At 43.9% G+C, this 25433-nt stretch overlaps 1 protein-coding gene across 1 annotated transcript in view; it reads left to right on the forward strand.

Moving 5' to 3' along the window:
• The window catches only part of LOC120931564 (very-long-chain 3-oxoacyl-CoA reductase-like), a 54658-nt gene that overhangs the window by 1238 nt on the left and 27987 nt on the right, over positions 1-25433 (forward strand). The window contains exons 2-4 of the mRNA XM_040343133.1: positions 3940-3986; positions 14131-14206; positions 17319-17429. Of these exons, the coding sequence (XP_040199067.1) occupies positions 3940-3986; positions 14131-14206; positions 17319-17429 (234 nt within the window). The remainder of the gene's footprint in view (positions 1-3939; positions 3987-14130; positions 14207-17318; positions 17430-25433) is intronic.

Here is a 25433-nt window from a genome sequence, read left to right on the forward strand (position 1 = left end):
CTAGGTGGCGCTTCCGTTGATTTCCGCGTTGAGGATGCAAATTAGCTAGATACGCCAATCCACAAACGTACGTCCGCCCGGCGCATTTTTTTACGTTGTTTACGTAAGGCTTTTTCCGGCGTAACGTTACCCCTGCTCTATGAGGCGTACGCAATGTTAAGTATGGACGTCGGGCCAGCGTCGAATTTTCCGTCGCTTACGTCGTTTGCGTAAAACGTTCGCGAATAGGGCTTTGCGTAAATTACGTTCACGTCGTCTAGGCATTGAGCGGGCGTAATTTAATTTGAAAAATCAACGTGATACTGAGCATGCGCGCGCATGCGCCGTACGAAAAAAGCGTCATTTACGTGGGGTCAAGCTTATTTTACATAAAACACGCCCCCCTGTCCCTCATTTGATTTAGGCGCCCCTACGCCGGCAGATTTACGCTACGCCGCAGTAACTTTCTATTTTATAGACATTTAGGCCTCATACTCAAAGGATGTTTTTTTTCCTCCCTTGGACAACCTTTGCTCTTATGCCGCGTACACACGATCGGATTTTCCGTTGTAAAAACCTTGGATGTTTTTTCCGACGGAATTCCGCTCAAGCTTGGCTTGCATACACACAGTCACACAAAAGTTCTCTGAACTTTCGTCCGTCAAGAACCCGGTGACGTACAACAACATCGACAAGCCGAGAAAATTAAGTTTAATGCTTCCGAGCATGCTTCGAATTGTTTCCGAGCATGCGCCAAAATTTTGCGCATCGGAATTGCTACAGACGATCGGATTTTTTTTCCAGCTGAAAATTTGAGAACCTGCTCTCAAACTTTTGTTGGTGGAAATTCCGACAGCAAGTCCGATGGAGCATACACACGGTCGGAATTTCCGTTCAAAAGCTCACAACGGACTTTTGCTGTCGGAATTTCCAATCGTGTGTACGGGGCAATAGGAGGGGAAAAAAAACAGCTTAGCCACTTGCCGACCTGCTCATGCAGATACATGTACGCCTGTTCGTAGAAGGAGGATAGCGCGCGCACTCGCCCACTTGTACACAGGCAGAACGGGGAACTGGCTATGTAAACAAGGCATTTCCCTGTTCTGCCTAGTGACATGACAGAGATCTTCTGTTCCCAGTCATAGGGAACAGTGATCTCTGTCATGTTCCTGGCAGCGCATCCCCCCTACAGTTAGAACATGCTGAGGGAACACACTTAACCCCTTGGTCGCTTCCTAGTGTTAACCCCTTCCATGCCAGTGTCATTTTTACATTGATCAGGGCATTTTTTTATAGCACTGATCAATGTAATAATGTCACTGGTCCCCAAAAAGTGTCACTTAGGGTCAGATTTGTCCGCCGCAATGTCGCAGTCCCACTAAAAATACCGCAGATCGCTGCCATCATTACCAGTAAAAACAATAAAAAATAAATAAAAGTCCATAAATCTGTAAGTACCTGAAATAATAAATCTATCCCATAGTTTGTAGACCCGATAACTTTTCCCCAAACCAATCAGCATATGCCTATTGCAATTTTTTTTTTTTTTACCAAAAATATGTAGAAAAATAATATTGGCCTAAACTGATGAATACATTTGTTTTTTTTTTATATTTTTTAGGATATGTATTATAGTGAAAAGTAAAATGTTTTTGTTTTTCCAAAATTGTCGCTCCTTTTTTGTTTATAGCGCACAAATTAAAAACCGCAGAGTTGATCAAATACCAGCAAAAAAAAGCTCTATTTGTGGGAAAAAATGGCCTGGTCATTTAGGGGGCAAACCCTTTCAGGGCTTAACCACTTGCCGACCGCAATACTTATATATACACTATGGGCCAGATTCACAGAAAAAGTACGCCGGAGTATCTGCTGATACTCCGGCGTACTTTCAAATTTGCCGCGTCGTATCTTTATTTGTAATTCACAAACAAAGATACAATGGCTTTTGGCTAAGATCTTAGGTGTAATTTTCCGGCGGCTGCTGGGTGGAGTTCGCGTCGTTTTCCAGCGCCATGTATGCAAATTAGCTGATTACGGCGATCCACGAAGATACGCGCGTTCGTCGCAATCTCTTACGTTGTCGCTAGTACGTTTTTCCCGTCGCAAACATAAGCCTGCTTTTTCATGGCTTACATTTAGAACAGCCATGTTAAAGTATGGCCGTCGTTCCCGCGTCGAATTTCAAATTTTAATTTTTTTGCGTAAGACGTCCGGGAATACGAAACGACTTAACGCACGTCGCCGTTCAAAAAATACGTCGGGGCGCTGTAATTTCGCGCGGAGCACGTTGAGAAATTTTCACACGGAGCATGCGCAGAACGTTCGGCGCGGGAACGCGCCTAATTTAAATGGTACACGCCCCATTTGAATTAGGCGGGCTTGCGCCGGACGGCTTTACGTTACACCGCCGTAAGTTTACACGCAAGTGCTTGGTGAATCAGGCACTTGCGCTGAAAACTTGCAGCGGTGTAACGTAAAGACGATATGTTGCGCCGCCGCAGATATCTGTGAATCTGGCCCTATATTACCAGAAGTGTTGGGACACCTGCCTTTCCATGCACATGAACTTTAATGGCATCTCAGTCTCAGTCCGTAGGATTCAATATTGGGTTGGCCTTCCCTTTGCAGCTATAACAGCCTCAGCTATACTGGGAAGGCTGCCCACAAGGTTTAGGAGTGTCTATGTTTGACCATTCTTCCAGAGGCACATTCGTGAGGTCAGTCTCCACTCTAATTCATCCCAAAGGTGTTCTATCGAGATGAGGTCAGGTCTCTGCACAGGCCAGTCAATTTCCTCCACCCCAAACTCACTCGTCAATGTCTTTATGGGCCTTGCTTTGCGCACTGGTCCAAATCATTTGATTGAGGGGGATTATATTAAAGACATTTTTTGACAATTTCCATGCTCCCAACTTTGTGGGAACAGTTTGGGGATGGCCCCTTCCTGTTCCAACATGACTACGCACCAGTGCACAAACCAAGGTTCATAAAAACATGAATGAGCGAGTTTGGGATAGAGGGCCGTGACTGGCCTGCACAGAGTCCTGACCTCAACCCGTTAGAACACCTTTGAAATGAATTAGAGCAGAGACTGCGGCCCAGGCCTTCTCATCCAACATCAGTGCCTGACCTCACAAATGCTCTTCTGGAAGAATGGTCAACCATTCCCATAGACACTTCTAAACCTTGTGGTTTTATTTATTTACGTCCTGTGTGCCTTATAGCCTTGTATGGGCATTAAAAATAAGAGAACTTGCTTATTGCCCGAACTGCATTATAAGTAGAAGTGAGAAATCTTTAAAATATATGGAAATATATGGATGCCTTTAGAATACTACAGTTAAAGGGGTTGTAAAGGTGCATGTTTTTCACCTTAATGCATTCTATGCATTAAGGTGAAAAAAAAAAACATCCGAGGATTAGCGCCCCTGAGCCCCCGTTTACTTACTTGACCCCTCAAAAGTCCCGCGCCGTGAACGCGCTGGCTTCTCGGCTGGGGTTCTCGGCTCATTCATTGGTTGATTAATAGCAGCACAGCCATTGGCTCCCGCTGCTGTTGGGGGGCGGGGCCGAGTGATACAGTCGGCGGCTATGGCCGCCGGCTGTATCACGGGAGCGCGCCCGCAACAACTAACCCCCATGGGAGAGCTCCCATGAAGGGGGTTAGTTCTTGCGGGGATTAGCCGAGACAGCCGTCGAGGGACCCCAGAAGACGTGGATCGGGGCCACTCTGTGCAAAACAAGCTGCACAGTGGAGGTAAGTATAACATGTTTGTTTTTGTTTTTTAAAAAGTGAACCTTTAGTGTCTCTTTAAGGCGACCACATATCTGACTGCATAGAAATAGTTGTGTTATGATAAAGTTGTTATACTGAGTTGTGTAAAAAAAAAAACGAAGCAGCACGTACTCACTGCCAGGGTGCATACAGCAAAGGCCTCATGCTTCTGTCTTCTTTTGCAGTGGTAACGGGGGCTACAGATGGCATAGGGAAGGCATATGCACAAGAGGTAAGTCATTGCATTTAGATGATGATATACATTGGTGTTTGTTATAAGAGAAAAACTTGCACACTACTATGTTCTAATTTTTAAGTAAATATAAACCATCAACCTCCAGTGAATATAGTGAAAATAAACTCAGAAAAAAATATAAAGTACATGTATAGTGACCGTGAATTAGCAAAACTATTAGCAATAGTTTTGGTAATATAGGGCCAGATTCACAAAAGAGATACGACGGCGTATCTCCTGATACGCCGTCGTATCACTGTGATCCGCCCGTCGTAACTATGCGGCTGATTCATAGAATCAGTTATGCATAGATAGCCCTAAGATCTGACAGGTGTAATTGACTTACACCGTCGGATCTTAGGATGCAATTCTAGGCCGGCCGCTAGGTGGCGATTCCATTGCGGTCGGCGTAGAATATGCAAATGACTAGTTACGGCGATTCACGAACGTACGCTTTACCTGTCGCTCTAAATTTAAGTCGTTTCCGTCGAGATACGCCGCTTAAAACTAAGGCTGCCCTCTAGGTGGTGTAACCCATGTTAAGTATGGCCGTCGTTGCCGCGTCAAAATTTTAAAATTCATTAAGTCGTCCGTGAATGGCGCTGGACGCCATTTACGTTAACGTCGAAACCTTGCGACGTCATTTAGCGCAATGCACGCCGGGTAATTTGACGGACGGAGCATGCGCAGTACGTTCGGCGCGGGAACGCGCCTAATTTAAATGGTGCCCGCCCCATTTGAATTAGGCGGGCTTGCGCTGAGCGGATTTACGTTACACCGCCGCAAGTTTACAGGTAAGAGCTTTGTGAATCAGGCACTTATGCTGTAAACCTGCGGCGGTGTAACGTAAATGGGATACGTTACGCCGCCGCAGCGTAACGTATTTCTACCTGAATCTGGCCGATAGTGTATATATTACTTATTCCTGATGGGTCACTGGGAACATTGGAAATCACTGTAATATTAAGCACTACTACAGTCATGTCCTGCTCAGGCTGTCTGCGAACAGCTGACACACTAAACCAGGGGTGGCGAACAAGTTCGACAAAAAGAGCCAAAATTTTAAACTGTGAGAGTGAGGCCTCGTACACACGGCCGAGGAACTCGACGTGCCAAACACATCGAGTTCCTCGGCCAGTTCAGCCCTGAAGCCGCCGAGGAGCTCGGCGGGCCGAGAGCTCCCATAGAACAACGAGAAAATAGAGAACATGTTCTCTATTTTCTCGACGAGTTCCTCGGCGGCTCCATCGGGCCGAAAGTGTACACACGACAGAGTTTCTCGGCAGAATCCGGCTCTGACCGAGTTTCTCGCCGAATTCTGCCGAGAAACTCTGTCGTGTGTACGAGGCCTCAGAGAGCCACACCACGCAGTGACCTGCCAAAACAGACAAACACTCACACAAAAGCATATAATTTTAACAATAATATATTAAACACATAATATAACATGCTCAGTCAGGTGTTTTTTGTTACCTTGTTGGAGTGATGGGATGATAATCTCAGTGGGATTTCTGGCATCTTTTGTTTTCAGTAATCTTCTGCAAATCAGGTTTGTATTCAGTTGTAGCCACTCGGAGCAGTTCCTTTACATGAGTGTCGGTCAGAATGGACCGGTGCTTTGATTTCACGTGTTTCAAAGTAGAAAACAGCTTCTCACAGACGTATGTTGACGAGAACATAGAAAGCAGCTTGAAAGCGGCTCTTTTTACACACGGGTATTTTTCAGTTGGCACAGCTCTCCAAAACGTAACATGGCCTTCCTTCAAAAGAGATTTCAGTCTATCGTCCTCGCGTAGCTCAATCATTTCTAGTTCACTCGCTGCCTCATCAGTAACAAGTGGGGTTTTCAGGCAGTCAGTGTCAGCATTAAACGGGTCGATGAGAAAAGTGATCTGTGGTCTTTTTTGGTCCAAGTCCTCAAACCGCAAAGTAAACTTCTCTTGCAGTTGTGTAAGTTGTTTCACGTATCCAGCCAGGGATGGACTGGCCATTGGGACCACAGGGAGTTTCCCGGTGGGCCGGTGGCTCAGTGGGCCGGCTTCAGTGACTGCTGCCCCCCTCTCCCTCACAAAGAAGCAGGGACAACGACAGAGGAGCATGGGGGGAGGGGGCAGACAGCTGACTCAACAGCTAAGGCCTGGGAATTTCTCACTTCTGCCTAATCTTGTCCCATAAGGGGGGCACCGAACTGATTCTTTGCCCCGGGTGAAGTAATGTCTAGCTTCCCCACTGATACTGCCTATAAGAGTACCAGTACTAGTCGTTCTACACTAATAAAGTAGAACGGCTAGTGGCTAGTGAAGGGGGAGAGGGGGCTTGGGTGGCTGGGGGGGGGGGTGCGGGAGTTGTCCGGCCGCCATTGGAGGAGAACTGTCAAAGTGGGCCAGTCTGGATGAAGTCCAGGGCCAAATTTCTGTCCCAGTCCATCCCTGTATCCAGCTATATCTGTTTTAACACCGGTCTTCTGCAGGGTGCTGCGCAAAGAAGGAAAATGGGATAGATTGCTGTTTTGAATGTGTGCTTTAAAAAGCTTCAACTTGTTTACAAAGGAGAATACACTTTGTGTCAGCTCAGGAAGAGTTTTTAATTTCCCCTGCAGGTCCATGTTTAGTTTATCCAAGTGTGAAAGCATGTCCACTAAAAATGCCAAATCCATAAGCCACTCTGGGTCTGAAAGCAGAGGATATGTTTTGTTCTTCTGTGCCATAAACAATTTTACTGTTTCCAAAAGCTCAAAAAAGCACGAAACTTCTTTGCCTCTTGAGAGCCATCTCACTGCGCTGTGCAGTGGCAGATCACCGGGCAAGTCTGCGTCAAGTTCTGCAATGAGGTTTTTGAATTGCCGGTGATTAAGGGCGTGCGTACGGATGTAGTTCACAAACTCCATCACAGGCTTCATAACGTGGTCTAAATTCAGTGTTTTGGACACAAGTTGCTCACGATGGATGATGCAGTGGAAGTTCCAAAATTCAGGGAAGGCGTCATCACCTTTACAAAGACCCACAAGTCCATTTACTGAGCCAATCATCGACGGTGCTCCATCCGTGACTATTGCGGTGAGTTTTTCAAAAGACATATTCGCTTTTTTAAAAACGGCAGTCATTGCCTCTTTTATGTCAGTACCGCGAGTTCTGTCTTTTAATGCGACAATGTCGAGAAGCTCTTCTTTAATCACGCAGTCCTCAGAAACCATTCGCGCAAATATTGCCAACTGTGGCTTGTCTTGTATGTCGCATGACTCGTCTAATGCAACACTAAAATAAGCACATGCGTTCAAGTCTGCATGTAGATCTGACTCAATCACATTATTTATGTCTGCTATTCTGGTTTCAACTGTGTGCCGTGACAGCTGGAGATCATTGATGGAATCTTTGAGTTTTTTATTGTCTGGAGCCAAGGTTTCAATTACATCCGCAAAACACTGTTTTAGAAACTCCCCCTCATTGTATGGTTTTTTAGCACGGGCAATGTTCCACGCCACTTTATAGGATGCAAGGGTCACAGTTTCTACATGCTTGGTTAATTGCTGAAACATTTGAGACTGTCTTTTTACCTGGCTTTTCAAGGTGCTAAATTTTTGCTTGCGTAGTTCAGTACCTTTGGGTAATTCCTTGTCAATATTAGCATGGAGAGTGCTAAAATGACGCTGAAGATTTGAAGCCTTGAAATGTGATATCATAGTATTGCATATTAAACACAGCGCTTTCCCATTCCGTTCAATAAAGAAGAAAGCATCTTCCCATTCTTCCAAAAATGTCCTGTGTTCATCTTCATATTTTCGTTTAGCTTTGCATTTTGCCATTTTGAGTGAGGGTAAAAATCCTGCAGTGATGGTGAGGGTGTGCTGCGTCCTCCACACTAAGAACTAACGGCAAGATGTGACACAACATGTGACACACGGGTCCCCACGCTCTCTGGCCCGTGCAGTTGTTTCCGAGGGATGGGAGACGTGATGACGCAGCCTGTCCCTCCTCAGAAGCAGCATAACAAAATCCAAACTTGGCAAAGAGCCACAGTATACAAAATAATGATAAGAGGCAAAGAGCCGCATTCATTTTGGCCGGGAGCCGCATGCGGCTCGAGAGCCGCGTGTTCGCCACCCCTGCACTAAACACTGACCACAGGGGAGTCACTCTCTCAGCACCATATCCATTCATAGAACATCTTGTTTTTTCTTTTTCTTTTATACTTTTAGTGAATACAATGCGTTCTCTCATTGCACAGGCGTAACTAGAACCTTCAAGGCCCCAGTGCAAGAAACCATAAAGAACCCCCCCACAGTGCCAGAACACCAGGGCCTGGTCTCAGGTGTGAACTTTGAGACCCTGGTACTTTCACTACTGGTGTCAGTAGTTTTATTATTTTAGTTATTTTCTTTATCATTTTTTTACCACTTTATTTAATTATTGAACATATTTTTTTACAATTGTATTTTTTATTCATTTTTACAATGTTTTTATGGGCTCCTTTGGGGGGCTTTGGTGAAATATCGAAGGGACTAAACAGACCCCTGATGTTACCCATTTTAGACAGAGAAAGGAGCATGAGGACACAGCCCTCAATCTCCATATGTGCAGCCTCAGCTGCACAGAATGAATCGATAGTAATAGCTCTGTACAAAGCTTCCTGTTCATTTAGTTATGAATGGACACAGGAGTGATCAGTACAGATCACTGATTATTTTCATCTCCATCCTGAAAGCATCCCCCACAGCAGCAGGAGAGGGAAAAGGGGGGAACCCAGCAGAATTGCAGGGGGTGGGGGGGGAGATAAGCTCTGTTGTAGATATGCAAATTTTTCAGATCCCTGCATGACTGGCTGTGACCAAGCCTCTATGGACATGCTGTGCAAGATTATATTATATATAACATTATATGCAGTGTGCGATGCTGGATGCAGCAAGTAGCCTCAAAACATGACCCTTCTCCATAGTTCACACTAGTGAAGTCCTTGGCGGATGGTGTGATTATACACTGATGACACCTTGGGACTTCAGCTTTAGTGTTGCTCACGAATATTCGCATTTCGAATATTCGTTACGAATATGGCATATTCAAATATTCGCGAATAACTCGAATTTCGCGGCCAATATTCGCAATTCCGAATATTCGTATTTTTTCAAATTTATTTTTAAAACAGATCACATCCTATCGAAGTCTAAAAGCATTGCTGGTATGAATAGAGACCCTGGGCCGAGTAGCTAAGCTGAGGCGATCCTTTTATGTTGCTGAATATTCGCAATCGCGAATATTCGATTTCCGAATATTCGCGAATACTTTCTCCGCCCTTCTTTTGCATCAGAGCCAATCAGAGTTGTCAAAATCTCGCAATCAATTTCGCATTCGCATTAGCAAAATTTCGATAAAATATCACCAATATTCGATTTCCGAATATTCCCGAATACTTTCTCCGCCCTTCTTTTGCATCAGAGCCATTTAGAGTTCTCCTACCACAGTTGTCAAAATTTCGCAATCAATTTCGCATTCGCATTAGCGAAATTTCGCAAATTTTTTTTTTTTTATAAAATATCACGAATATTCGATTTTAGCGAATATTCGGCTATATATTCGTGATATATCGCGAAATCGAATATGGCGTATTCCGCTCAACACTATTCAGCTTGTCTCTCTTTCTCCATCTGTAAAACGGGGTTCCTGGCTATCATTGAGGTTCCTGGGGAAACCTATTTCCCTGTGCTTGCTGAGACTTGTGCTTGGAGGTGTTATTTTTTTTTTTTTTTTGAAGGGAGGGGGGGGGGTTGTGGTAGAAGGGATGATGGGGGAGGGGAGATTGGGGGATTTTTGCTGGAAGAGGGGAAGGGGGGGGGACTTGTGCTGGAAGGGAAGATGAGGAGAGATTTGTGCTGGAAGGGGGGATTCTGGGGTGGTGAGGGGTGAAATTTATTCAAGGAGGGGAAATGTGTGGGGGGAGGATTTGTGCTGGGGGGGTATGCTAGGAAGCACAATTTAGGGGGATTTTTGCTTGAAGGGGGTATTTGGGAGGGGGTATTTGTGTTAGGAAGGGTGATTGGTGGGATTTATGCTGATATGGATGATTGAGAGGGATTTGTGTTCAGAGGAGAAATTTGAGGAGTGGAGGATTTATGCTAGGAGGGAGGCATTTGGGGAAAGAGAGGATTTGAGCTGGGTGGGGGCATAAATTAATGCAGGGTTGGGGTTTGTATTGGGGGGGATTTGTACTGGGAAGAGGGGGAATTTTTGTTTGGGAGAATTTGGCTTTCAAAGGGAATTTATTAGGGCCATATAAACATACTGTAACTGTCTGAGGTAGGTGCATGGACCGTTCCACTAACACTGACAATTTAGACGTAGTAGCCAAAGGAATTCTAAATCATATCTACAAAAATGAATTTCCTCCACTCTCTTTAAAGTTATTAAAACAAAGCTCCAAATAGCAAGTTCCGAGTTCTAAGCAGCTTTGCCAAGTTTTACTTGTATTTTCACACACATGACCAACTATTATGTTGTTGTTAAAGTGGAGTTCCATCCATTTTTTATGCTTGTCTGTGCTGCATGCCCTAATCTCATAGGGCCAGATTCACAAACAGCGGCGCAAATTAAGTTACTCAAATCGTATGTCATTTAAGTTACGGCGCCTTAATTTTTTGTCGTAAGTGGCGTATCCACAGCGCATTTGCGCCCAAAATTGCGCAAGCGTAACTTAAATCCCGAGGCGTAAGGCGGGGTTATTGCAAGTGGGAAGGAAGTGGGCGTGCTCCATTGTAATGAGCCGTGACCCCATGCAAATGAAGGGCCGGCCGTACTGCGCATGCGCGCACGAATCAGCACCTCACTGGGCATGTGCAGAACTTGGCTCGGCGCAATCAGTGAGATAGGAAAAAGGCCAAGTGTACTTAGTTTGAGAATCACCCTGTGTATAAAAAGCCCCAGACAAACACACTTCCCTTGCAAAAGTACATCCCTGTGTTCCCCTTTCCTAGAGCAAGTTGCTTCTGCTCTGTCGTCTGTTGGTGTGTGTTGGTGAGTTTCGTGTTAGTTAAAAGATTTGGAGGAGTAGTAGAGTGTAGTAGTTGTGTGTTTTTTCTGATTGTATTTTCTGTTTGTTTTTTGCTGATTGTTTTTTTTCTGTTTGTTTTTTGGGAGTTTGTTTGTGAATTTGTAGTAGCTGTCTGCTTGTGTGGTTTGATTTTTGTGTTTGTTTGTTGTGTGAGTATTTTTGTTTGTTTGTTGTGTGAGTATTTTTGTTTGTTTGTTGTGTTTGTTTTTTCTTGTTGCTGAGTGGTGGGTATTATGGCCCCTAAGCGCAGGAAGCTCAATTTTTCGAGCATAGAGAAGCAGATTCTTGCTAGGGGCATCGCCCAATATGGGCGTTATTTACATGGCCCTGAGAGCCGGAACACCCCCCCCGGCCAGGAGGAAGGCGATCATCCCAAAAATTTATTACGGATCAGATCAATGCGGCGGGGGGGGAGACGAGGACCCCCGGTGGCATACAAAAGAGCCTGGTCCGTGACAAGATGGCCAAGATCAATGCCCATGCCACGGGCACTGGAGGAGGCGCACCCTGCCCCATCAGGCTGAGTGAGGAGAAATGGGCAGTGGCCCGGTGTTTCCACCCACAGCAGGTGGTGGGCCTGCCTGGCTATCAATCAAATTCTCCTGTGAGGACAGGTAATTTTGGGTTTTTTCTATCTGGTGATTAGCATGTGTGGGTGGGGGAAGGGAAGATGTGCCAAGTGTGTGGATCCTCCAACCTGTGATTGTTTTGTGTCCTCCACAGATGGCCAGGAGGTTGCTGGGCCAGCAGGCCAGGCTGCTGCACCATCCCCAGGACAAGAGGCTGCTGAGGAGTCCCAAGAAGGGCAGGAGTCCCCAGGGGAGGGGAGTGGCCACACCTCCCCTCATGAGGAGGTTGAGGGGGAGGAGAATAAGGGGGTGGAGGCTGAAGATATGGACATTGCCAGGCAAGTCCTTTTGGCATCGGATATGTTGACACTTGAGGCTACCCCTGAGGCTGGCAGCAGTCAGGCCACCATCAGGGGTAGCCCCTCCCACTCCTCCCCCAACAGGCCTCAACCCACAAGGGTCTCTCTCTCCCCTCCTCCCAGGCCACAAGCCTCAGCGGCAGGCAGGATGGCGACCCATGAGACCAGGGGGGTGGCCGAGCGTCTGCCGGGCAATCTGCAGAGGGACAATGCCCGGCAGACCCGCAATCTGGCTCAGATCAAAGAGACTCTGAGCCAGATGGAGGTCAGCCTGGGCACAATTAAGGAGTCAATCACTGATGTGGCCACAAACTCCTTGGCGGTCATCACATGCTTGTGTGACCTGCAGACCGCCACAACAGGCGTGGCCCAGGAGGTGAGTGCCCTGACCCAGGCTGTCCAGGACAATACCCGGGCTGGCCAGGCCAATACGGCTGCCCTCACAATCTGTCTGACCAGGATAGCAGTGGCCTTGGAGGGCAGGCCAGCAAGAGGACAGTCACCAGGGGAGGCTCCACCTTCCCCTGCTCACACCCCCCCCAGGATGATCCTCCTTCCCCTGCTCACACCCCTCCCAGGATGATCCTCCTTTCCCTGCCCACCCCCCCCAGAAGGCTCCTCTGGTTGGCCGTGGCCATGCCCGTGGGCGGCCCAGGCGTAGCTTACGCCGCCGCCGTAAATTTTGCAGGGTACTTTTGATTTTTGATTTTTATAAATTTTTTTGGTATACTGTACTTATGATTTGTTTAATGTGTGTGAATGATGTATGAATGTGGGGGTGGGCATTCCTGATTTAATAAGGATGTCACCCTCAGTTTTGGTGGATTAGGGATCCCCAGGAGCAGGGAGAAGTGATCCCAGGTCCGTGTAAAAAGGTGTATGAATGCACAGTGACATAATTGGAGCCATGGCGTGGCGTTACTGCTCCCAAGTACCATTGGGGGGGTACTTGGATCTAATCCAATTAGATGTGCATGTGATGTGTCTGTGCTAGGGACCACAGTGGGTGTGCATTCATGCATTCTCATTGTGACATGATTAATGTGTGTGTTTACTGTGCAAAGATGCATTCTGCGAGGCGTCTCCTGACTGCTGTTCCCTCAGAAGAGGGGGTACCCTCGGTTACTAAAGTCAATAGTCTAGCTATGCGCATGGATGCCCCTGGCATGTTGGCATACAGATTGTTGTCCTGCAAGTGTGTGTGCTCAGCTCTTCCTTAATGGTGTTGCTTTAGCTGACATTTACACGGCAGGTGTAAAGTTAGGGCACCTTTTATAAAGTGTAATTTTACACCATGAAACTAACAGAAGCGCACAGGGCGTAATCTACGCCGCACACACTTAATTTTGTGGATCGCCTTATCTCCCTCATTTGCATCTTTGCCTATCAAAACAGCGGCGTGTCTAGCGTATTTTGCGCTCGAAGAAGCGCCGGTGTAATTTTTTTAGGTAGGACGAAAAAACTGGTTTTCAGGCGTAACTCGTTTTGAGGATCAGGCGCAAAAATACGCGCGGCGCAAATTTCAATTACGCCGCGCATCTCGAGTTAAGTTGGCGCATCTTCTTTGTGAATCTGGCCCATAGTGTTTAGAATGGACAATTTTTATTTATTTTGTTGCTTGTAAATACCTTTATTTTGTAGTCCTTCATTACTTCCTCCTCCTTATTAGCCTAGGCTATTAAGTCACAAGGCTATTTGCAAGGGTTTCTGGGATAGGCATCATGTATCCCAGTAGTCCTTGCAAATAGCCTATTTGCATAGAGAAGGGGCGGCAACTTCCTCTGACACTCCCATTGCTATGGAAACCTGACTGAAACCTATTACATCGCTTGTGCAGCACTGAGCATGTGCGAGATCTGCAAGGCTGAAATCCAGTCATACAGTCTGGCTTCATGATGCCCACACTTAAGATGGCCACGGTCTATTTCTAGATTATAAACTAACTAAATGCTCTAACAACCTAACAAAACGGACCTTAGTTTACAGACTAACTTTACTAGACTACATTAAGCTTGTGTATTACAGGGGTATTTATATTTAAAAAGTGAAATTGTGGGTGGAACTCCCCTTTAACTGGTGGTAATATGTTTAGCAATGTATTTTCTTAATATAAATGTTGTTTACATGTTACTCTTTAAGTTTAAGTTTTTAAAACATTGCTGATGTGTTTCCTAGCTTGCAAAAAGAGGTCTGGATGTCGTGCTAATAAGCCGTACTTTGGAGAAGCTTAAGAAGGTGGCTGCAGAGATAGGTAATGTCTGTGTGATTGGGAGCAAACATTTTTTGTCTTGTCCTCTGTATTCATTTATAATTGTATTACACACTTTAAAAAAAAAAAATTTTGACAATAGGCTACCTCTTCTGTGAATTAGATGTTCAGCAATAAAAGAGCAAGAAGCATATGCATAGAAACCACTGAACACAGCTGTCCCTCATATTCACGTGGACTGTTTCAGCAGTAGATCCCTGTAACATCTTGCCTACCTTACCTCTTGTGTATTGGCAGCCTCCTCCCTCTACTTCTCGGTTACCTCCATCTGGCTTCTAGAGGATTCTAGAAGGGAGGAGGGAAGAGGGGTGGAGCTGACTGGGGTGTTCTAAGGAGCCCTGACCAATCCCCAATCTGGATTGGCAGGGGGCAGGCCTCCTTTAATACCTAGAGTCAGCCCAGGTGGGGAGGAGTTGTCGAGTGGAAGAAGCTGGAAATGGAGCACTACGTTTTCAGGGCCTTTGAGGCACTCCCTAGTCTGAGGGGGGGGGGGGTGACCTTGGGCCTGAGAAAGTTTGGGTGCAAGTTGGAGCCCTGCTGAGAAACAAAAGTAAGATCTGTACAGGAGGCACAGAGAGGAACTGAGAAAGACAACAGGAGCTAGTGTTGCCGGGCAAGTCTCCAGGAGGGATCCACTGAAGTGCAGCCAGGAGGGCTGGTGAGTGACAGGCACAGTTGGAAGAGCTGGGGAGGCATGCCGGAGCAGACTGGGAGCATGCAGTCTTGGATGGATGTAGAGCCAGTGGGAAGACTGTAATGTCATGGGCAGTGGAGTCGGGCAGCTGCACTCAGGAGGGCTGGTGGGACCTAAAGAGGACTGACTGGGAGCAGTAGTCCACCAAAGGAAAACTAGCACTAAAGGACTTTTCTTTCGCTATTTGTTGCTACATCAAAGGGACCCACGATCCCTGCCTGCAAATGGCAGTTACGAAGGCCTGACAGCGTCAGAGTTGGGCCTACCATGTGCTAGCTGTGCCTGGAACAAAGTATTGTACAGGAGAGGGAGGAACAGTCTACAAATAAGCGTTGTGCTGGAGATGACTGGAGCTCTAGAAGTGTAAATAGAGGTTCCAACTGATCATCTTATTGATTTCATCATTGATTCTGGACAGCCCATAATTTCCCTTACCCTATCCAAGTTTAAAATCCCTCAATAAAATACAAAACAAACATACTGACTGTTCATTGTCTCAAGAGTGTCTGGGAAGTGAGTGCCGGGCTGGGCAGGGTGACAGGTGGACCACAATATCCAGCAGCCCCTATGGGGGTACCGCAACACGGGAGTATTCTGGTATACGCCAATACCTGCTTTCCCGCGCTGAGTTTGAATACTGCGCCGACATATACAGAGCGCAGTACACTCGGGTATAGTTGGCCAGTCTCCTTCCGTGCTCACGTCCTGGACGTACAGGACGTCAGCGCGGGAGTTGCCGAGCCTGCCCGACAATACACGAGTGTACTGCGCTCTGTTTATGTCGGCGCAGTATTCAAACTCGGCGCGGGAAACGAGCGGGGAGGACGCAAGGACGCCGCAGAAGGACGCCGGACCCGACGAAGAGGACACCCGAAGCTGCAGAAGGACGCCGGACCCGACGAAGAGGACACCCGAAGCCGCAGACGGACGCCAGACCCGACGAGGCCGCTGATGGACGCCGCGCAAGACACCAAAACTCAGTACAAAAAAAACGTTTTTTCCACAGGATTCGGGCAACTTTAGGGGTGCGCGGTATACGCGGGAGCGCGTTATACCGCGATAAATACGGTATATAAATGTAAAATTGACCAAGAACCATTATGTTTTTTCTTTTATTTCTTCTAATTCAAATATTCTTGTTAAAGTGGTTGTAAACCTTTCCATATACCCAGTGAAGTGACTGGCCTAAATCCTCCTACAGAAGTTGTTCCTGTCTGTCTGCAGCCTCTTTTCTTTACATCCATTCTACACAGCTTGTCTGAATAGGGGGCAGGGAGCTAAAGTTACACTCTGCAGAACTCAATGAGAGCTAAATGGAGTGATGGGGCACACACCCTTTCACACAGCACACAGGAACAGAGCTGAGGCTGTCAATCACAGGCTGTGTGCTGGACCTGCCTCCATTGTCCCTTTTTTTTTTCTATGGTTAAAGTGGTTATAAAGGCAAAAGTCTTATTATTATTTTTTTTACCCCTTACTCAGAAATATGGGTGTAATATGCTTCTAAAGATAAATCTATCCTTATCTTTGTCAGTGACATTATGGGATGATCTTTTTATGAATATTACATTTATTTATATAGATCTCTGGGAGCAAAAAGAGGTACATCTAAAGAAAGAGGGATTAAGGGATTTAGATCCAAAAGAGGGTGAGTCCCTGTAAATGACAGACTGAGGGGGCGAGCCCAGGGGCAAGTTTTTGGGAGGTCTGCCAGATGAACCCGGAAGAGCTGACAGCCCCTCAATGACGTCACAGAAAACATGGCGGCACGGGACGAGCATTGGTAGAAATGAAGAGAATCTCAACAGGACAACGCAGGATCAATTGAGTGGGTGAGTATCTGAAATGTACAGAACACACCACCTGGTAAGCAAGGTTTAAAAAAAAATGAGAGGGGGAAGATCTGCTCTAAAATACTTACATATACTCAGTGAAGTGACTATCCTCAGGTAATACACCTTCTACATAAGTTGTGCCTGTCTGTCTGCAGTCTTCTCTTCTTCACATCTGTTCAAAGTGCTGAATTTATAAAGCTTGTCTGAGAGGTTAAAAAAAAATGAGTGGAGAGCTGAAGTGACACACTGTAAAGCTCAGTAAGCAGAGTTCTGAGAGCTGATTGGAGGGAAGGGAAGGGACACCCCCTCTTCACAACACACAGGAACAGAACTGAGGCTGTCAATCAGCTGGGGCACCCTCCCTGTCACCATTTTTCTCTTGGTGTCAGGAAAACTTGTCAGAAGTGAATGATGCAGCAGACAGAAATTACACTTAGTGCTCTTGATTGATACAAGTACACCCTATAGAGGGAAATGTTGTGTTCAGTATGTCTGAGGTTTACAACTACTTTAATGATTTTACACATTTCATGATTCATGTGTTGTTTTTCTGTGTTTGATAAAGAACAAGAATTTGGACGCAAGACTCGGGTAATCCAAGCAGATTTTACGAACGGATCACATATCTACCAGACAATTAAAGAAGAACTGGAAGGACTGGAGATTGGAATTCTGGGTAATGGGTGACATGTTGGCTTGATTTGTGTGAGAAGTTTTGGACACTTCCTCATCCCATGGATAAACAGATTTAGGATGTTAATGTTCTGGTAAAGCCGAACTTTCTAAGACCCAACTATACATTTCCAGAATGTTCCCACGTAAAGTGAGAGTAAACTCCCATCTCTGACTTTTCCTTATAGGTAAGCCTATAATAAGACTTATGTAAAATGTACAGTAGATATAAAACTTCTAAAACCATAAAGGCCCAAAGTTCAAATAAAACACTGTAGCAGCGCTATTCCCAGACCAGCGTCTGAAACACTTCTATATGTCCATAATATATAGGAAATCAGATGATAGTGCTGATAGATAGGCAGAGAAAATCTTCAATAATTGCTTCCTTCACCAGAGGGGGCGTTCACCACGTGAGGGGATAAACCCCTTAAGGGGATGCACTCACCACAAGTAAGTAAAAGTAAAGCCTTGAGCATGTATCTCTGTATATCTCCTGGATGTTGCACTCTCCACCAGCCAATGTGTTTATGTTCAATCAAATCGCCATCACATGAAAACAGAGGGAACTCAAATAGTGTGATATTGTTTTAAATGAATGTAAGTTTTATTGAGCCCCAAACACATCCCTTAATACATTCAGCGTACCATAAATATAAAAATGACAAGCATAGATAACAAATAGATGCCAGTACTGTGCCTGTGAGTCTTTCTGGCCGGACAGCGCAGTGTGCTAAGAGCAGACTTTTTCTCCTGTTCCTGGTTCCAAAAAAGGCTGTACACAGTGTTAGGTCATTGGATTAGCGTCACGCCCTGACGTTTCGTCCTAATTGACTTCTTCTGAGGGCGTGACTAGGCTAATCCATGACCCAGTATTAGTATCCCCCCGTGGAGCGCATCTCTGCTCTCATTGGCTCTTTAACGGTCACGTGTGCGTGTCATGTTGCACATGCGCACACGCGATCCGTAACTGCAGCCTGGGAGAAGGAGTGGTTTGACCAGCAAGTGGAGCGTGTCTCCTCTCTTACTGGCCAACTCCAATCACGTGCGCGCGTCATGTCGCACATGCGCCCTACGCGACCGGAGCCAACCCAGGGCGGAAGAAAAGCCTCAACAAGTGAAGAGCATCTCCTCGTCCATTGGTCGGAACGGGCCACGTGAGCGCATCACGCCGCGCATGCGTGCTATTACTTAATTCTATAAGTCATACAGTTGAGGGGCTAAAACATTTATACACCCCACATTTTCAAGGATATACATTAATATTGATAAAGCATAGCGGTACTCTAACCTAATGCCTTTACATCTAACACCATCTTGGTTATAATACCGTGGGTATATTTATACACAGTAACATTTCAAGATACGATGATAAAATCTGCTTATAAAATATGATGACATTATTTAAAATATATCATATTGTTAAAAAAGAGAAAGAATAACACCATTTAAGAAAGGATAAAATACACCATGAGAGTTACAATCAACGCACATGACTAAAAAGTATACTTAAAATGGTGTACTTAAACTGGTGTATAAATGAAGGACCATGCATAGCATGCATTATAAAATCAGAAAATAATAAATATTATATATATTGTATATAAAATATATAAAAAAATATATATAAATATATATATAAATAAGAAAAATGAACCTGAGCCTAAGAAAACTTATTAAGCGTTACTAATAAAACAATTAATGTCCAATTCTATATTGAGGCCTTTGGGCGCTAAAACATCAGTAGAAAAAATCCAGCGAGTTTCCCGTTTGGACAATTCACGTACCCTATGTGAGCCTCTCCAATTTTTTTCGAGGTGCTCCACACCCCAAAATTGAAGCCCAGAGGGATCTTGCTTGTGTTTAAGCTTAAAGTGCCATGACACATTATGGTCCTTATAGCCTGACCGAATATTGTTAATGTGTTCTAAAATACGTACTTTCAGCTTTCTTTTGGTGCGACCAATGTAAAGGAGGTCGCATGGGCATTTTAAAGCATACACCACATAGTCTGTATTGCAGGTCATAAATTGTTCTATTTTAAATTCCTGGTTATTAGATGGAGACAGGAATCTATCTATTCCCCTTAATGGTCTTGATATGGACTGACATGCTTTACATCTTTTGCAGGCAAAGAAGCCATTCTGGTCCCAAAAGGACTTTGGTTTAGCAGGGGGATCCAGAACCTTTTTAACTATCCGGTCTCCATGATTGGTTGATTTCCGGTAGATGAATTGAGGGTTTTGGGGAAGAGCATTCCCTATTTTCTTATCCAACTTTAAGACATGCCAATGTTTATTAAATATCGCCTCTACTTCTTTATATTGCATATGATACTGTGATATAAACCCCCATTCTTTACTATTTGTAATACTAGTTTCAGAAATGGGTTTTGGTTGTAAACACTTATCCCTTGGTATAGCCAATATATCTTCAACCAATTTTTCCATCACTATCGGTTTATATCCTCTGGCTTCAAACCTATCTGTCAAAGTCTTTGATTGTATCAGAAAATTGGAATCTTCAGAGCAATTCCTTCTTACTCGCATAATTTGTCCTTTGGGAATATTTCGAATCCATGAAGGATGATGACCGCTGGAAATGGGCAAATAACTATTCCTATCGGTTGGCTTGAAGTAGACTTTCGTTTGTAGTTTCGTATTCTGGCGATATATTGTGACGTCCAAAAAATTTATTTCTGTTTCACTAAATTCCGATGATAATTTAATATTATTTTCATTGTTATTTAAAACACTTAAAAATTCTTCCAGAGAACTTTGGGGGCCAGTCCAAATAAAAAATATGTCATCGATAAAACGTTTATAAAATAGAAGCTCTGATCTTTGATTGTTAAAAATCACCTTATCCTCCCACTCGGCCATAAAAAGGTTGGCGATGCTGGGAGCAAATCTAGCTCCCATCGCAACGCCTCTTTTCTGTGAATAAAATTTACTATCATACCAGAAGTAATTATGTGATAAGCAAAAGTTCAATGCATGTCCTAAGAATACCTTCTGATTATGTGGCAGATCTTCTCTACCACTTAATGCCCAATTTAGTGCTAAAATCGCATCGTCATGCTGTATTACTGAATAGAGGGACGCCACATCTGCTGTTACTAGTATGATAGGTTGGTCAGTAGTGAAGACTAGATCTTGGAGACAAATTAAAAGATCTTTGGTGTCTTTAAGGTATGACTTAGTGGTTTTAACGCTTTTCTGTAAGAAGGTATCTAAATATTGTCCTAATCGTGACGAAATTGAATCAATGCTATTCACTATTGGCCTAGCTGGGGGATTCATGGGGTCCTTATGGATTTTTGGCAAAGTGTATATCGTTGGGACTTTGCTACTCGCAGGTATCAGGTATTTACGTTCTTTTGGAGTTAGTACTCCTGATCTAGAGCCAATGTTGATCACTGTTTCTAGTTGTCCTGTATACGCCGTTGTTGGATCCTGTTTCAATGTTGCATATGTGTCTTTTTCTGCTAGCATTTCTGTGATCTGGTTGTGGTAAAATTCTTTGGTGAGAATTACCACACCTCCCCCTTTGTCCGCCGGTCTGATAATAATATCATTCCTCTCTTCGAGTTTATCAATCCCTTCTTTTATATGTTTAAAATTCACATTTTTTGCAGGCTTCAGTTCATCTAAGTCGCGCAGTACTAGACTTTTAAAAACCTCTATTTGGTGATTCGGGTTGTTCAGCGGATTAAAGAGAGATTTGTTTTTTAAACCACTGTTCTGTATACCATTTGTTGGCGTTGGTTTATCATTTGTACACATGCTGTTCCCCGCAAAATATTTTTTTATATTCAACTTGCGAATATATTTATGCACGTCTATGAAAACGTCAAATTTATTTACAGGCCTTTTCATTCCACATTTTAAGCCTAGATTAAGAATATTGATTTCTTTATGTGTCAACTCTACCGGCTTAAATTAAAGATCCCCCCTATTCCTGATTTCTTCTTCTTTTGTTGAGTCTTCCTTCCGGCTCTACATCCTCTAGTACTTCGTGCCTTGGCTGGGGCACCTGTTCTCTCTCCCATTGGTTCAATGGTGGTAGTTCTCGTGGGTTCTGATCTCTGAATTGGGGTGCAGGGTAATACTGGGGTTTCCCCCTGCGAGGTGGATAGCCTCTCCCTCTCCTCGGTGCTCCTCCTCCTCCTCTTCCTAAAAAAAGGACGCTGTGGGGGAGCATTTTCATAATAATTTTGTTGGTATGTCTGTAATGGTTGGAATTTATTGTATGTTGGAACCTGGTAAGGTCCATTTTGTTGCACTTGGCCCTGATTCCCTCTAGGGTTTGGGCCTCTTGTTTTTCCACGGCCCCTCTTAACTGGTGTAGAGAATCGTATTGGTGTGCCATAGCTTGCATCTCCGACTGCGTATGTATTAGCCGGTTCTCTAATCTGGGGTTGAGGCGGTGCAATTTGTATTAATTCATTCTGCTGTGGTCGTGCTTTTTCTACCATATTTACTGTGTCTGGTAGATTTTGTTGCCATGCAAAAATAGTGTTTGCTTTAAAATCCCCCATATCTCTATGATACTTTTTTATTTTCTTTTTTTGTGTGTCCTTATCGACTTTTTCAAGCCGTTTATTCATTCTACTATTAAATTCAGTGATCTGTTGGCTTTCCTTTATTGGATCTAATTGCTGTTGTAATTCGTTGATCTTAGATTCAAGACGTGTCATTTTGCGTTTTTTTCTCTGGAGAATGAGCTCTTGTAGTTTGAACCCCACCCCTATGAAAAAATCATACCACTCTTGAATAGATCCTTGATCGTCCAAACCGTCTTGCGGTATAACATCCCACCTCAAACTTCTAATGATAATTTTATTTTTAATATATTGTTCTAGGGTACAAATGTCCCACCAAGTTCTTACTTGTTTCTCTAAAATATTGCCCAGTCCTGATAAAATATTGTTATAATTTACTTGAGCGGTGGTAGGTTCATCATCGATAAATAGTGTATTCATATCTAAATTCCTGTTGCTCAAGAACCTCAAAGCATCCATAGCTGCTGAGAATAAAAACAAATATACGCTCAAAATAGCTGATGTCGCCCTTCCTTCTAAATTACAGCCCTGCTCTGCGCTTAAGATGCAAACTGAGGTAATATTGGGCACAGGTATTCAGATAGACAAATAAGATAAAAGCTGCTGCTTAAAACTGGAAAACAATGTAAAATGTACAGTAGATATAAAACTTCTAAAACCATAAAGGCCCAAAGTTCAAATAAAACACTGTAGCAGCGCTATTCCCAGACCAGCGTCTGAAACACTTCTATATGTCCATAATATATAGGAAATCAGATGATAGTGCTGATAGATAGGCAGAGAAAATCTTCAATAATTGCTTCCTTCACCAGAGGGGGCGTTCACCACGTGAGGGGATAAACCCCTTAAGGGGATGCACTCACCACAAGTAAGTAAAAGTAAAGCCTTGAACATATGTCTCTCTGTATCTCCTGGATGTTGCACTCTCCACCAGCCAATGTGTTTATGTTCAATCAAATCGCCATCACACGTACCCTATGTGAGCCTCTCCAATTTTTTTCGAGGTGCTCCACACCCCAAAATTGAAGCCCAGAGGGATCTTGCTTGTGTTTAAGCTTTAAGTGCCATGACACATTATGGTCCTTATAGCCTGACCGAATATTGTTAATGTGTTCTAAAATACGTACTTTCAGCTTTCTTTTGGTGCGACCAATGTAAAGGAGGTCGCATGGGCATTTTAAAGCATACACCACATAGTCTGTATTGCAGGTCATAAATTGTTCTATTTTAAATTCCTGGTTATTAGATGGAGACAGGAATCTATCTATTCCCCTTAATGGTCTTGATATGGACTGACATGCTTTACATCTTTTGCAGGCAAAGAAGCCATTCTGGTCCCAAAAGGACTTTGGTTTAGCAGGGGGATCCAGAACCTTTTTAACTATCCGGTCTCCATGATTGGTTGATTTCCGGTAGATGAATTGAGGGTTTTGGGGAAGAGCATTCCCTATTTTCTTATCCAACTTTAAGACATGCCAATGTTTATTAAATATCGCCTCTACTTCTTTATATTGCATATGATACTGTGATATAAACCCCCATTCTTTACTATTTGTAATACTAGTTTCAGAAATGGGTTTTGGTTGTAAACACTTATCCCTTGGTATAGCCAATATATCTTCAACCAATTTTTCCATCACTATCGGTTTATATCCTCTGGCTTCAAACCTATCTGTCAAAGTCTTTGATTGTATCAGAAAATTGGAATCTTCAGAGCAATTCCTTCTTACTCGCATAATTTGTCCTTTGGGAATATTTCGAATCCATGAAGGATGATGACCGCTGGAAATGGGCAAATAACTATTCCTATCGGTTGGCTTGAAGTAGACTTTCGTTTGTAGTTTGTATTCTGGCGATATATTGTGACGTCCAAAAAATTTATTTCTGTTTCACTAAATTCCGATGATAATTTAATATTATTTTCATTGTTATTTAAAACACTTAAAAATTCTTCCAGAGAACTTTGGGGGCCAGTCCAAATAAAAAATATGTCATCGATAAAACGTTTATAAAATAGAAGCTCTGATCTTTGATTGTTAAAAATCACCTTATCCTCCCACTCGGCCATAAAAAGGTTGGCGATGCTGGGAGCAAATCTAGCTCCCATCGCAACGCCTCTTTTCTGTGAATAAAATTTACTATCATACCAGAAGTAATTATGTGATAAGCAAAAGTTCAATGCATGTCCTAAGAATACCTTCTGATTATGTGGCAGATCTTCTCTACCACTTAATGCCCAATTTAGTGCTAAAATCGCATCGTCATGCTGTATTACTGAATAGAGGGACGCCACATCTGCTGTTACTAGTATGATAGGTTGGTCAGTAGTGAAGACTAGATCTTGGAGACAAATTAAAAGATCTTTGGTGTCTTTAAGGTATGACTTAGTGGTTTTAACGCTTTTCTGTAAGAAGGTATCTAAATATTGTCCTAATCGTGACGAAATTGAATCAATGCTATTCACTATTGGCCTAGCTGGGGGATTCATGGGGTCCTTATGGATTTTTGGCAAAGTGTATATCGTTGGGACTTTGCTACTCGCAGGTATCAGGTATTTACGTTCTTTTGGAGTTAGTACTCCTGATCTAGAGCCAATGTTGATCACTGTTTCTAGTTGTCCTGTATACGCCGTTGTTGGATCCTGTTTCAATGTTGCATATGTGTCTTTTTCTGCTAGCATTTCTGTGATCTGGTTGTGGTAAAATTCTTTGGTGAGAATTACCACACCTCCCCCTTTGTCCGCCGGTCTGATAATAATATCATTCCTCTCTTCGAGTTTATCAATCCCTTCTTTTATATGTTTAAAATTCACATTTTTTGCAGGCTTCAGTTCATCTAAGTCGCGCAGTACTAGACTTTTAAAAACCTCTATTTGGTGATTCGGGTTGTTCAGCGGATTAAAGAGAGATTTGTTTTTTAAACCACTGTTCTGTATACCATTTGTTGGCGTTGGTTTATCATTTGTACACATGCTGTTCCCCGCAAAATATTTTTTTATATTCAACTTGCGAATATATTTATGCACGTCTATGAAAACGTCAAATTTATTTACAGGCCTTTTCATTCCACATTTTAAGCCTAGATTAAGAATATTGATTTCTTTATGTGTCAACTCTACCGGGCTTAAATTAAAGATCCCCCCTATTCCTGATTTCTTCTTCTTTTGTTGAGTCTTCCTTCCGGCTCTACATCCTCTAGTACTTCGTGCCTTGGCTGGGGCACCTGTTCTCTCTCCCATTGGTTCAATGGTGGTAGTTCTCGTGGGTTCTGATCTCTGAATTGGGGTGCAGGGTAATACTGGGGTTTCCCCCTGCGAGGTGGATAGCCTCTCCCTCTCCTCGGTGCTCCTCCTCCTCCTCTTCCTAAAAAAGGACGCTGTGGGGGAGCATTTTCATAATAATTTTGTTGGTATGTCTGTAATGGTTGGAATTTATTGTATGTTGG

The sequence above is a fragment of the Rana temporaria genome, chromosome 3 (genome assembly GCF_905171775.1).
Source record: "Rana temporaria chromosome 3, aRanTem1.1, whole genome shotgun sequence".
Lineage (NCBI taxonomy): Eukaryota > Metazoa > Chordata > Amphibia > Anura > Ranidae > Rana > Rana temporaria.